Raw genomic sequence first — 13,801 nt, forward strand, 5'->3', positions numbered from 1 at the left:
ATGACCTGTTTAGACTCATCTTGATCCTCTTCAGTCACCTCAATCCCTAGGCACTCGATAGTGTCTCTTCTTTCCTCAAAACTGAGAAGCCATCTCATTCCTCAGCAGTGCACAAACGCACACCGCTGTTAACGCTCGTCCTGGATTAATGGGAATTATTGACTCCACAATGGAACTTGATCCTTGCCTGTACTTCAGGTATTAAATTCAGGATCCGTTTTGCTTAGATTTTTCTCAATCTCACTTTTCCTTAATATATTCTGAGTGAATGACTGAGCGAACTATTATGCATGGTGGGGGTGGAAATTTTATGTTATTTAATACAGAGCTTTTAAGTTGGGTTCCTAAAATGCTATTTGAAGTGAAGCCATTTCAAATATTTTTCAATCTATATGTTAATTATGGGTTTCATTTATCAAATGTAGAATGGATAAAATTGTGGTGGTTGAGCATCCTCAAACCAAGTACAGACCTGTTCCTGTTTATAATCTAACTGCAGGACATCCAGAGTGGTCATTTCCTCTCAATCAAATGTAATTTTGAAAATTATACTTTCATTGCTGTTTTGAGGACCCCTGTCATTTCAAAAGCTCCAATAATGAAGAAGAGGGAAGTGTCAAACATTTAAATTATGTATTCCTCATCCAAGTTGCTGTAATTGTTCAGTGTCATTATTCAAATTATAATAAAGGCTGTGTGATCTTCCTTTATGTTGCATTTATACTACACATTTCTATAACTGCCTTTTAACCTGTGTAGTACGCCGTGAGGGCCAAATTGAATGATACAATCAAATATGCCGTGAGGCTCTGGGTTAAGAAGGGAAACTGCAAGCCAACTAATTCCTAGTTAATGTGAAAAGTCTGGAAAGAGGAGGAGATCGAGATGTGGGGAAGCTTGGATGCATGGTTAGAACTGGCTTGCCCACAGAAGGCGAGGGGGAGGAGTAGATGAAGTGTATTCTGTCTGGAGGTTGGTGATTTGTGGTGTTTCACAACAATCTGTCTTGGGATTCTACTCTTTTGTGATTTTTACCAATTATTTAGATGAAGAAGCGGGTTAGTAAGTTTTCAGATGACACAAAGTTTGTGGGTGGTGTAGGAAAGTTGTCGTAGGTTACAAAGGGATATGGACAGGATGTAGAGTTTGGGCTGAAGGGTGGCAAATGGAGTTCAGTCCAGAAAAGCAGGAAATAGATGCATTTTGGAAAATTGAACTTGAAAGTGGAGTACAAGGTTAATGGTAATATTCTTAGTAGTGTGGAAGAACAGTGACATCTTAGGGTCCAAGATCATTGATCCCTTAAATTTTCCTTGCAAGAAGGCGTATGCTGTGTTGGTCTTCATTAGTCAGGAGTCGTACGGTAATGTTGTTGCTCTATAAAGACCAGGTTGGACCATACTTAGAGTAGTATGTTCAGTTATAAGCAGGAAGTCAACGCTTCAGAGAGGACGCAGAGGAGATTTACCAGGATGCTGCCTGGATTAGAGAGCATGTATTGTGAGGAAAGGTTGAGCGAGCTTGGGCTTTTCTCTTTGAAATGAAGGAGGATGAGAAGTGACTTGATACTTGTGTATAAGGCATTGAGAAGTATAGATACAGCATCTTTCTCCCAGGATGGCAATGGACAATACCAGAGGTGAGTGAAGGAAAGCTTAAGGGAGATGTCAGAGGTAGATCCTTTGCACAGAGTAGTAGGTGGAGGAACACACTGCCGGAGGTGGTGTTGGAGGCTGAAACAATGAGGGCATTTAAGGAACTCTTAGATAGGTACATGGATGTCAGAAAAATGAAGAGTTATAGGTGATGTAGGAGGGAAGGGTTGGATTTATCATGGAGTAGATTTATGGTGATTGGTACAATATTATGGGGTGTACTGTTCTGTCATAGGTACTATGAGTGTGGACCACCTTGGGCCAGACTCCAGTTTTCATGTTACCTCCAGTATGTTAACTGAAACTGTAGTTATTGCTGCCCTGATTCTCAAATGAGGAACTCCTCATGGGGTACAGTCTTCAGTAATAGTTGGTGTTCATGGATCCCAAACCCAGCAAGGGTCAACAGTGAAAGTTTAGAGGAGGGTGCAGGAAACAGAGTTCTGATTTGAGCATTTCGCATGAATCTGCTAGTTTTCAGTAAGTTCCTGTCTTCTAACCATGTTTTTCATATCTATTCCCTTTTGCAGGTGTGTGCTCGGCTCAGAGGCGAGTTGAGGTACAGGAAGGCCCCCTGATCAGAGTGGAGGGTTACCATATAACCATCTGGTGCAATGTGTCTGGGTACTCGGGATCTACGCAGCAGAACTTTGAGTGGTCAATCTATCTGCCTTCAGCACCAGAGCGACAAATCCAGATGGTCAGCACCAATGATCCAAACTACTCCTATGCAATATACGCAAACAGAGTGCAGAATAAGGAGGTCTACGTTGAGAGAATTGACCGAGACTCAGCCCTATTGCACATTACCAAGCTGCAACTCGGAGATGCCGGGGAATATGAATGTCACACCCCGAACACAGAATCTACGTATTGGGGGTCCTACAATGCCAAGGGGAATCTGACAGGTAGGTGACTTTTAATAAGACCATAATAAGCCTTAGGAGCATAATTAGGCTATTTGGCCCATCGAGATTTATTTCCCCCTCAAATGCATTCTCCTGCCTTCTCCCCATAACTTTCATGCCTTGACTAATCAAGAACCTTATCAACCTCCACCTTAAATACACCCAATGATTTGGCTTCTACAGCTGCCTTTGGCAAGGAATTCCACAAATTCACCAAGTCAAGTCAAGTCATTCGCAGGAGGGGTGGACTTCCTCGTCGCCGTGTCATTTTCTGCCTCAAACCGGGTGTAGAAGTTATTCAGCGCATTTGGGAGGGAGTCATCACCACAGCATAGCTGAAGAAGTTCCTCCTCATCTCCTTGGTCCTAGACTCCCCACCAGTGGGAACATTCTCTCCAAATCCACTCTATGTAGGCCTTTCAACATTTGATATGTTTCAATGAGATCCTCTCTCATTCTTCCAAATTCCAACAATTCCCAGAGCAATCAATCATTCCTAATTCAATAAGACTTTCATTCCCAGAATCATTCTCGTGGACCTCCTCTGAACCCTTCTCAATGTCAGCACATCCTTTTTTAAATAAGGGGCCCAAAACTGCTCACAATGCTTCAAGCGAGGTCTCATCAGTGCTGTAAAAAGCCTCAACATTACATCCTTCCTTTTATATTCTAGCCTTCTTGAAATGAATCCTGACATTACATTTGCCTTCCTCCTTACTCACTCAGCTTACAAGTTAACCTTTAGTAAACACTGCATGAAAACTCCAGAGACCCTTTACACCTCCTGATTTTTTTGAATTTTCTCCCCGTTTGGAAAATAGTCTATACTTTCATTGCTTCTATGAAGTTGCATGACCATGCACTTCCTGTCATTGTATTCCATATGCCACTTTGACCATTCTACTAATCTGTCCAGATCCTTCAACAGCCTTCCTGCTTCCTCAACACTACCTGCACCTCCACCATATTGTCCACAAACTTGGCCATGAAGCCATCAATTTTGTCATTCAAATCATGGGCATACCACAAAAAAAGAAATGACCCCAAAATTGACCCCTGCAGAGAACCACAAGTCACCAGCAGTCAGTCAGAAGATTCCCTCTGTTCCCACTTTGCCTCCTGCCAATCAGGCACTGATTTATCCATTCTAGTAACTCTCCTGCAATACCATGGCCTCTACGCTTGATAAGCAGCCTTATGTCCAGCAACTTGTCAAAGGCATCTTGAAAATCCAAGTACAGAACATCCACCAATTCCCCTTCGTCTATTCTGCTTGTTATTTCCTCAAAGAATTCTAACAGATCTGTCAGGCAAGATTTTCCCTTAAGGAAACCATGCTGACTTGGCCTATTTTACCATGTGCTTCCAAGTACTGCAAAACCACACCCTTAACAATTGACTCCAACATCTTCCCAACTGCTGAGGCCAGACTGGCTGGCCTGTAATTTCCTTTCATCTGCCTCCTTCTCGTCTTGAAGAGTGGAGTGACATTTGCAATTTTTCAGTCCTCCGGAACCATTCCAGAATCTAGTGGTTCTTGAAAAAATCATTAATAATACTTCCATACTCTCTTCAGCTACCTCCTTCAGAACCCTGGGGTGCCATCAATCTAGCCCAGGTGACTTCAAACCTTTTAGTTTCCGAAGCACCTTTTCTCTAGTAATAGCAACTGCACTCACGTCTGCCCACTGACACACTCAGACTTCCAGGATATTGCAAGAGTCCTCCACAATGAAGATTGGTGCAAAATACTTACTCAGTTCATCTGACATTTCCATTATTTTACAGCTGTCCAATATCTACTCTTGCCTCTCTTTTGCTTTATTTATCTAAAAAACCTTCTGGTATCCTCTCAGATATTGTTGGCCAGCAATATTTCATCCTCCCCACCCCATGACTTTTTAATTGCCTTCTGTTGGTTTTTAAAAGTTTCTCAATTATCTAACTTACCACTAATTTTTGCTCTATAATATGTAAACTCTTTCACTTTTATGTAGTTTCATCTTCTCTTGTCAGCCACAGTTGCATCATCCTGACTTTAGAATACAGACAGACAGACATACTTTATTGATCCCGAGGGAAATTGGGTTTCATTGCAGCCGCACCAACCAAGAATAGTGAAGAAATATAGCAATATAAAACCATAAATAATTAAATAATAATAAGTTAATCATGCCAAGTGGAAATAAGTCCAAGACCAGCCTATTGTCTCAGGGTGTCCGACACTCCGAGGGAGGAGTTGTAAAGTTTGATGGCCACAGGCAGGAATGACTTCCTATGACGCTCAGTGTTACATCTCGGTGGAATGAGTCTCTGGCTGAATGTACTCCTGTGCCTAACCAGTACATTATGGAGTGGATGGGAGTCATTGTCCAAGATGGCAAGCAACTTGGACAGCATCCTCTTTTCAGACACCATCGTCAGAGAGTCCAGTTCCACCCCCACCACATCACTGGCCTTACAAATGAGTTTGTTGATTCTGTTGGAGTCTGCTACCCTCAGCCTGCTGCCCCAGCACACAACAGCAAACCCTCAGAAACTGATTGGAAAGCTGAGCTGACTGGGCCTGAACACCTCCCTCTGCAACTGGATCCTAGACTTCCTGACTGGGAGACCTCAGTCGGTCCGGATCGGGAGCAGCATCTCCAACACCATCACACTGAGCACGGGGGCTCCCCAGGGCTGTGTGCTCAGTCCACTGCTGTTCACTCTGCTGATCCATGACTGTGCTGCAACACACAACTCAAACCAAATCATCAAGTTTGCCGATGATACGACTGTGGTGGGTCTCATCAGCAAAAATGACAAGTCAGCATACAGAGAGGAGGTGCAGTGGCTGACAGACTGGTGCAGAGTGAACAACCTGTCTCTGAATGAGAACAAAACAAAAGAGATGGTTGTTGACTTCAGGAGGGCATGGAGCGACCATTCTCCGCTGAACATCGACGGCTCCTCGGTAGAGATCGCTAAGAGCACCAAATTTCTTGGTGTTCACCTGGCGGGGAATCTCACTTGGTCCCTCAACACCAACTCCATAGCAAAGAAAGCCCAGAAGCATCTGTACTTTCTGCGAAGGCCGAGGAAAGTCCATCTCCTACCCCCATCCTCATCACATTCTACAGGGGTTGTATTGAGAGCATCCTGAGCAGCTGCATCACTGCCTGGTTCAGAAATTGCACCATCTTGGATCGCAAGACCTTGCAGTGGATAGTGAGGTCAGCTGGGAAGATCATCAGGGTCTCTCTTCCCACTATTACGGATATTTACACTACACGCTGCATCCACAAAGCAAACAGCATTATGAAGGACCCCACATACCACTCATACAAACTCTTCTCCCTCTTGCCGTCTGGGAAAAGGCACCGAAGCATTCAGGCTGTCACGACCAGACTATGTAACAGTTTCTTTCCCCAAGTCATCAGACTCCTCAATACCCAGAGCCTGGACTGACACCTTACTGCCCTATTGTCTTGTTTATTATTTATTGTAATGCCTGCACTGTTTTGTGCACTTCATGTAGTCCTGGGTAGGTCTGTAGTCTAGTTTTTTTTCCTGTGTTGTTTCTTACGTAGTTCAGTCTAGTTTTTGTACTGTGACATGTAACACCATGGTCCTGAAAAACATTGTCTCATTTTTACTATGCACTGTACCAGCAGTTATGGTTGAAATGACAATAAAAGTGACTTGACTTGAAGAGCCCATGGTATTACATGAAAGTTACCAGTGTAGTTAGAGTCTTGACTGATTGGTAGGAGGCAGCGAGTGGGAATAAAATAATTATTTTCTGGTTGACTGCCAGTGAATGGTGGTGTTCCATCGGGGTCAGTGTTGGGCACACCTCTTCTTATGCTCTATATCAATGATTTAGATGATGGAATAGATGCTTTTGTTGCCAGCTGTGCAGATGATATGAAGGTTGGTGGAGGGACAGGTGGTGTTAAGGAAAAAGGCAGAATGCAGAAGGACTTAAGCAGATTCAGAAAATGGGCAAGAAAGTGGTAAATGAAATATTATGTTGGAAAATATATCGTCATGCACTTTGGTTAAAAAAATAAATGTGCAGACTATTTTCCAAATGGGAAGAAAATCTAAAAATCTGAGATACAAAAGAACTTGGGAGGCTTTGTGCAGAAGACCCTAAAGGTTCAACTGCAGCTTGAGTCGGTGGTGAGGAAGGCAAATGCCATGTTAGAATTCGTTTCATGAGGTCTAGAGTACAAGAGCAGGATGTGATGCTGAAGCTTTATAAGGCACTTGTGAGGCCTCACCTTGAGTATTATGAACAGTTTTGGGCTCCTCGTCTAAGAAAAGATGTGTTGGCATTGGAGAGAGTTCAGAGAAGATTCACAAGGATTATTCTGGGAATGAAAGGTTTATCATGCAAGGAATGTTTGGTAGCTGTAGGTCTGTACTCACTGGAATTTAGAAGGATGAGAGGGTATCTCATTAAAACTTCGAATGTTGAAAGGCCTAGACAGAGTAAATGTGTAAAGGATGTTTCCCATGGGAGGGGACTCCAGCACAAGAGGTCACAGCCTCAGGACAGAGGCATGTCCATTTAAGAGATGTGGAGAAATTTCTTTAGCCAAAGGGTGATGAATTTGTGGAATCTGTTGCCACATGCAGCTGTGGAGGCCAGATCGTTGGGTGTATTTAAGGCACAGATTGAAAGGGCCTTGATTGGCTGTGGCATCAAAGGTTATGGGGAGAAGGCCAGAGAGTGGGGATAAGCAAGTGAAAAAAGGATCAGCCATGACTGAATGTGAAATAGACTTGATGGACCAAATGGCCTAACTCTACTCCTATGTCTTATGGTCTTGTGGTTATGGTCTGTTTGTGGCAATGAATCTCAACCTGTGGCTAAAGAAGTTTTTCCTCATTTCTGTTCTAAATGGATGTCCCTCGATTCTGAGGCTGTATCCTCTATTCCTAGACTCCTAGAGTTCCTCTCTACAGGAAACTTCTCTCTATATCCACTTTATCTAGACCATTCAATATTCAATCCCCAATATTCCTGCTCCCCTCCACCCCAGTGAGTACAGTCCCAGAGCTATTGAACGCGCCTCATATGTTAACTCTTCCATTTCTGAGATCATTCTCATGAACTTCCTGTGCCAGTACATTTTTTTCTTAGATAAAGGGCTCAAAACTGCTCTCAGTACTCCAAGTGCAGTTCGACCAATGCCTTATTAAGCCTCAGCATTACATCCTTGCTTTTGTATTCTAGTCCTCTTGAAATTAATGCTAACATTGCATTAATCTTCCTTACCATTGACTCAACCTGCAAGTTAACCTTCAGGGAATCCTGCACAAGGACTTCCAAGTCCCTTTGCACTTCTGATTTTTAAAAACATTTCTCCCCATCTATAAAATGTTCTTGCCCTTATTGCTTGAACCACAGTGTGCGACCATACACTTCCCTACGTCATATTCCATCTGCCGCTATTTTGCACAATCCCCCAATCTGTCAAAGTCCTTCGGCAGAAACCCTGCTTCCTCAATACAACCTGCCGCTCCGCATGACTTGCTCCTCCACCTCTCTTTGTATCATCTGCAAACTTGCCCACAAAGCCATCAGTTCCTTCATCCAAGTAATTGACATACAACATGTAAAGAAGCGGTCCCAACACCAACCCCTGCTGCACACCATTAGTCATTGGCAGGCTACCAGAGAAGGCCTCCTTTATTCCAATTCGTTGCCATCTGCCAATCTTCTGTCCATGCTAGTACCTTTCCTGTAATACCATGGGCTCTTGTTAAGCAGCATCACGTGTCGCAGGCCTTCTGAAAATTCAAGTAAACAACATCCACTGACTCTGCTTTCTCTATCCTGCCTGTCACTTTATCAACGAATTCCACTGGAGTTTTGTAAAGCGAGTTTTTAAATCTAGCAGGAGCAAAACATATACGTGAATGGCAAGGACCGAGCTCTGTGAGAGGGTTGGGAGACAGATGGCAAAGGAGGAATACCGGGTGCAGGTTCAAACAGACCCAGCCACGGGACACCAGGCAAGGTCATTTGATTCCAAACAAACTGGTTTATTAATCATCACAGAATGTCTCTTTGGTGCTTCCTGCTCCCTCCTTCCTCCTTCCTCCCTTCCCCTTTTCCCAAACATGATTTCCCTCTCCTGCCCCATTACCACTCAGTCCACACTTGAGACCTGTATCAGAATCGGTTTTATCATCAGTCACGCATGTCTTGATATTTCATGTGCTTCCATGTACCCTGAAACCTCACCCTCAATAATCGACTCAAACATCTTTTCAACTACTGAAGTCAGGCTAAATGGTCTATAGTTTCCTTTCTTCTGCCTCCCACTTTTCTTAAAGAGTGGAGTGATATTTGTAATTTTTCTGTCTTCAGGAATTATTCCAGAATCCAGTGATTGTTGAAATATCATTACTAATGCCTTCACAATCTCTTTAGCCACCTCTTTCAGAACCCTGGGGTGTACATCATCTGGTCCAGGTAAAAGTTCCAGGTGTCAGGGGTCATGAAGTGTGTGAAGTTACCATAACTAGAGAGAAGATTCTTGTAAAACTGAAAGATTTGAAAATAAATAAGTCACATGGACCAGACGATATACACCCCAGAGTACTGAAAGAGGTGACTGAAGAGATCGCAGAGGCATTAGTAATGATCTTTCAAGAATCACTAGATTCTTGAATAGTTCCAGAAGATTGGAAAATTGCAAATGTCAATCCACTCTTCAAGAAGGGAGAGAGGCAAAAGTTAGTCTGACCTCTGGTTGGGAAGATGTTAGAGTCCATTATTAAGGATGAGGTGTCGGGGTACTTGGAGGTACATGATAAACTAGGCCGTAGTCAGTATAGTTCGCTAAAGGGAAAATCTCGTTTGACAAATCTGTTGGAATTCTTTGAAGAAGTAACAAGCAGGATAATCAAAGGAGAACTGGTTGATGTTGTGTACTTGGAATTTTCAAAAGGCCACTGACAAGGCCACACATGAGGCTGATTAACAAGCTACGAGCCTATGGTATTACAGAAAAGACTAGCCTGGATAAAGCAGTGGCGTGTTGCCAGGAGGCAAAGAGTGGGAATAATGGGAGCCTTTTCTGGCTGGCTGCTGGTAACTAGTGGTGGTCCGCAGGGGTCTGTGTTGGGACAAATTCTTTTCACATTATATGTCAATGATTTAGATGATGGAATTGATGGCTGCAGACGATATGAAGACAGGTGGAGGGGTAGGTAGTTTTGAGGAAGTAGAGAGGCTACAGAAGGACTTAGACAGATTAGGAGAATGTGCAAAGAAATGGCAGGGAATATAGTGTTGGGAAGTGTATGGTCATGCACTTTAGTAGAATAAATGAAAGGGTTGATTATTTTTTTAAAGGGAGTTGGGAGTCCTTGTGCACAATTCCTTAAAGCTTAATTTGCAAGTTGAGTCTGTGGTGAGGAAGGCAAATGTAATGGTAGCATTCATTTCAGGAGGACTAGAAGCAAGGATGCAATGTTGAGACTTTATAAAGCACTGGTGTGGCCTCACTTGGAGTATTGTAAACAGGTTTGGGCTCCTTATCTTAGAAAGGATTTGCTGAAACTGGGGAGAGTTAAAAGGAGGTTAACGGAAATTATTCCAGGACTGAAAGGCTTCTCATTGGACAAGTGTTTGGTGGCTGTGGGCCTGTATTCACTAGAATTCAGATGAATGAGGGATGACCTCATTGAAACCTATCCAATGGCCTTGATAGAGTTGATGTGGAGAGGATGTTACCAATGGTGGGAGAATCTAAGACCAAAGGACACACCTCAGAATAGAGGGGCGTCCTTTTAGAACGGAGATGAGGTGGAATTTCTTTAGCCAGAGAGTGGTGAATATACGGAATTTTGCCACAGTGCAGTCTAGACTTGGAGAGGGAGGAAGCAGTGGGAAAGCAAACGGTGATATAGGTGGTGACAACACTCAGTGGTAGCTGAGTAAAAATTCTTCAGGATTTGCCCTGAGGTGTTAAGTTTCCGAAGGTGGTGCAGGAAGAAAAAGCTCTGCCAGTCAGTGTAATCTGCTTGTCTCGCTTCATCATATCAGTAATGGTTGTCCCCAGGAATTGGAATGACTCAACCAGTCACAACCTGACCTTTAATTTCAAGGGGGGGGGGTGTGCAGGTGGGGGTTTTGTCTTTACAAACTCCTGATTACTTGCTCAAATGTGACTAAAAACCACTCAAAATGATGTTAAATGGTGAGTTTGGACCTTTAAGACTATTTCATCTAGTGTTCATGTAGTATAGTTTTAAAACCAAGTCATCATTGTTTATGAAGTGTGTTTTAAAATGTACTTTGTTTCACCTCTAAATTTAACTGCATCCTAGATTGAATTCATCACTATTTTATCATTTTTCATTTCACCTAATCATGCTCAGTTGCAGACCTGCACTGAGACTTCCACATGAGGCTGCAGATTATTTCATGTCTGGCCATCAAACGCCAATGTAACTGGGGGATGGTTCTGTGAATTTTATACAGTGATTAAAATAGAGTGATACAATACATTTGACAGATTTGATAACCTGATTAGGAATTTGTGGTAAAGGTGTTTTCAGTTTTGTTAACAAAACCACTCTTCAAAACGTTGCCATTACGTTCTTGTAAAGACACTGGCATTTTTATACATATATACAATGCTGGGCATTTCAATTTGATCAGAGATGTAAAACAAACTGTCCAAATCAGAATATAATCTTCCCTGATTGTAAATTGGTGGCAAAGTAAAAGTTTTATTCCATGATTTTGCTGTAATAATGTAAGAACACCAAATCCTGTTGTGTCCAACCTCATGATATGTAGTCTACTGTATAATTATGAAGTACTCCAAATTATTAGAAAGTAGCAATGGCATACAGTTGGCATTTCTTGCGCGGATTCAATCAACCGCAGATCGGGAAAACCCGGAAGTTCACTCTCCAGCACTTGTTGTTCGAGCATGTACAGACCTTTATTTTTGTCATTATTCCCTAAACAATATAGTATAAGAGCTATTTACATAGCATTTACATTGTATTAGGTATTATAAGTAATCTAGAGATGATTTAAAGTATACGGGAGGATGTGCATAGATTACCGCGGATTGGGAATAAAAAAAGCAAAAGTTCTCTAGTCGGAACAGGTACGTCTGGTGTTATTTAGCGTCAGTTATTCAAATGTTTGTCTTGGTATATAGTATGTATTTTGCCTTTCTATGCCTATATAACGCTTAAGAAACATATGTATTTCAATAATTGAACCACTGCGTTGCTTAGTAATAATTGTAGCTTTCATTGGGGCAGGGCCTTCACATACTCCGTTATTCTCACTTTATCCTTTAAAATTGTTCCAATCATTGACCAACTGTAGCCTAACACTTTTCCAATGACTGATGGCATTTAACCTCTTTCCGATCGCTTTTTAAATTCCACTTTATTTTCAATTGTTTTCCGTCAATGGAACAGAAACACTGCGGGCGGTCGGTCCCGAGCACCGCCAGGTCCTAAATCCACAGCACTGAGACAGGTTAAGTAAGTTCCAGAGCTCCACCAGATCCTGAAGTCAACCAGCTTGAGCATCCATGTTTTTTGGTATCCACAGGGGGGGTCCTGGAACCAATCCCCTGCGGATAAGGAGGGCCAACTATTGGACAACCACTCCTATGGTTATCCATGCAGGAGGAACTAGCAGTGTTGATTTTCTTTAATAGCCTGAGGCTCACGTAATGATGGACTAAATTATTTCCTGTAAATTGTACTCAGCTTGAGACAACTGTCTAGTCCTGTTGTCTGAGCAATTCTGTGTACTCGAGTAATGTCTTTTTTGATGCTTAGATTGACGTATTGACTGTCAATAGCAGCTCTAATGCTATCTCCAAGGATTACATTTGCCAGACAACCTTGCAAAAACAAAAGTAAAATTTATGCATTTACTCAATATTTTATCTCATTCTGGTAAATGTTGCTTGAGGCTGGGTGCATTGAACACAATATTACAGTTTTAAATGTTAGCTCTAGATGGGTGGGTGCCATGGTAGCATAGCAGTTAGCAGAATTGCTTTACAGCACCAGCAATCACCACCCGCGGTTCGATTCCTGCTGTCTATAAGGAGTTTGTGTGTCTCCCTGTGACTGTGTGGGCTTCCTCTAGGTCACTGCCCCCCACCCCCATTCATGAAGATTTACAGTTAGGGTTAATGAGTTGCAGGCATGCGTGTTTGTGCTGGAGAGGTTTGTTTGTGACACTCGTGGGCTGGCCCCAGCACAATCCTTGGAATGTGTTGGTTATTGACACAGAAACGATGTATGTTTCGATATATGTGTGACAAATAAGGCTAATCTTAATCTAATTCCTAGTGTTTGTGCAGGCACTAATCTGTATCCGATGCTGGAGTGTGCATCACTAAAGCATTGGGGAGATCTTCCATTTCCATTCCCATTCCCATTCCCTATGACACCAAGCTTCCTCCCTTCATTATTGTTGGCATGATGATGTCTGTCTTTATTGTTCCTCCATGATGATTCAGGCCACTATTTCAAACTTTGTATGTCAAATATCTGTGGAATATTCGACGGCAGGAGCCATTGCATTGTTTATGGCCAATGCTATAAAGCGGTACTTCCCAGCAATCATCATTGGTTGGAAATTGGAAGGACATCCTCCCCCCACCCCCAGCTCCTGCCCTAGTCACAGATTTATCAGATTCATGCCTCTGTAACTGAAAGACCAGGTGATGATTTACACCTTTGGTTAAGTAGATGCTCACACTGAAAAGCTGAAAAGGAGTTTGCTGATCTCAAATGGGCACCAGCTGGGTCCTATATAACCTTTTAAATCCAAACAAAGGAAGTCCACAAAATAGCGAGCAACTCCCCCGCAGTGCTTACAGATCAATATCAATCGAGGTTGTTCCGCCTCAGCTGTGGAGCCTTTAGGACTGAACAGCCTGCTGGCATTCATTGTCAAGTGTGACACAGTATTGGAAAGCGGCCAACAGCTTTATAACTGCCCCAGTCTAGAGTCAAATGCCTTCATGGATGAGGTGATTAACAAAAGAAGTATTGAAGCTCCTCTTTGCTCTCAGAATTCATGTACTGCATTTATCCACAGAGACATCAAAGAAATGTCTCTGCCAGGAATAACACTATCTTTTGGAATATTCATAGTATTCGCACATCAGTCAGTGTCTGATAAGGCTCTTATTCCAGTCAGTCTCTCTGTTATTCAACTCCTACATTTGACCCTTGACTAGG

The 13,801-nt window shown here is 42.6% G+C and overlaps 1 protein-coding gene across 1 annotated transcript in view; it reads left to right on the forward strand.

Moving 5' to 3' along the window:
- The window catches only part of LOC132393306 (immunoglobulin superfamily member 3-like), a 209,735-nt gene that overhangs the window by 114,957 nt on the left and 80,977 nt on the right, over positions 1 to 13,801 (forward strand). Inside the window, exon 2 of the mRNA XM_059968356.1 lies at positions 2,186 to 2,563. Coding sequence (XP_059824339.1) covers positions 2,186 to 2,563 — 378 coding nt within the window. The remainder of the gene's footprint in view (positions 1 to 2,185; positions 2,564 to 13,801) is intronic.

Source organism: Hypanus sabinus, chromosome 4 (assembly GCF_030144855.1).
Source record: "Hypanus sabinus isolate sHypSab1 chromosome 4, sHypSab1.hap1, whole genome shotgun sequence".
In the NCBI taxonomy this organism is placed as follows: domain Eukaryota; kingdom Metazoa; phylum Chordata; class Chondrichthyes; order Myliobatiformes; family Dasyatidae; genus Hypanus; species Hypanus sabinus.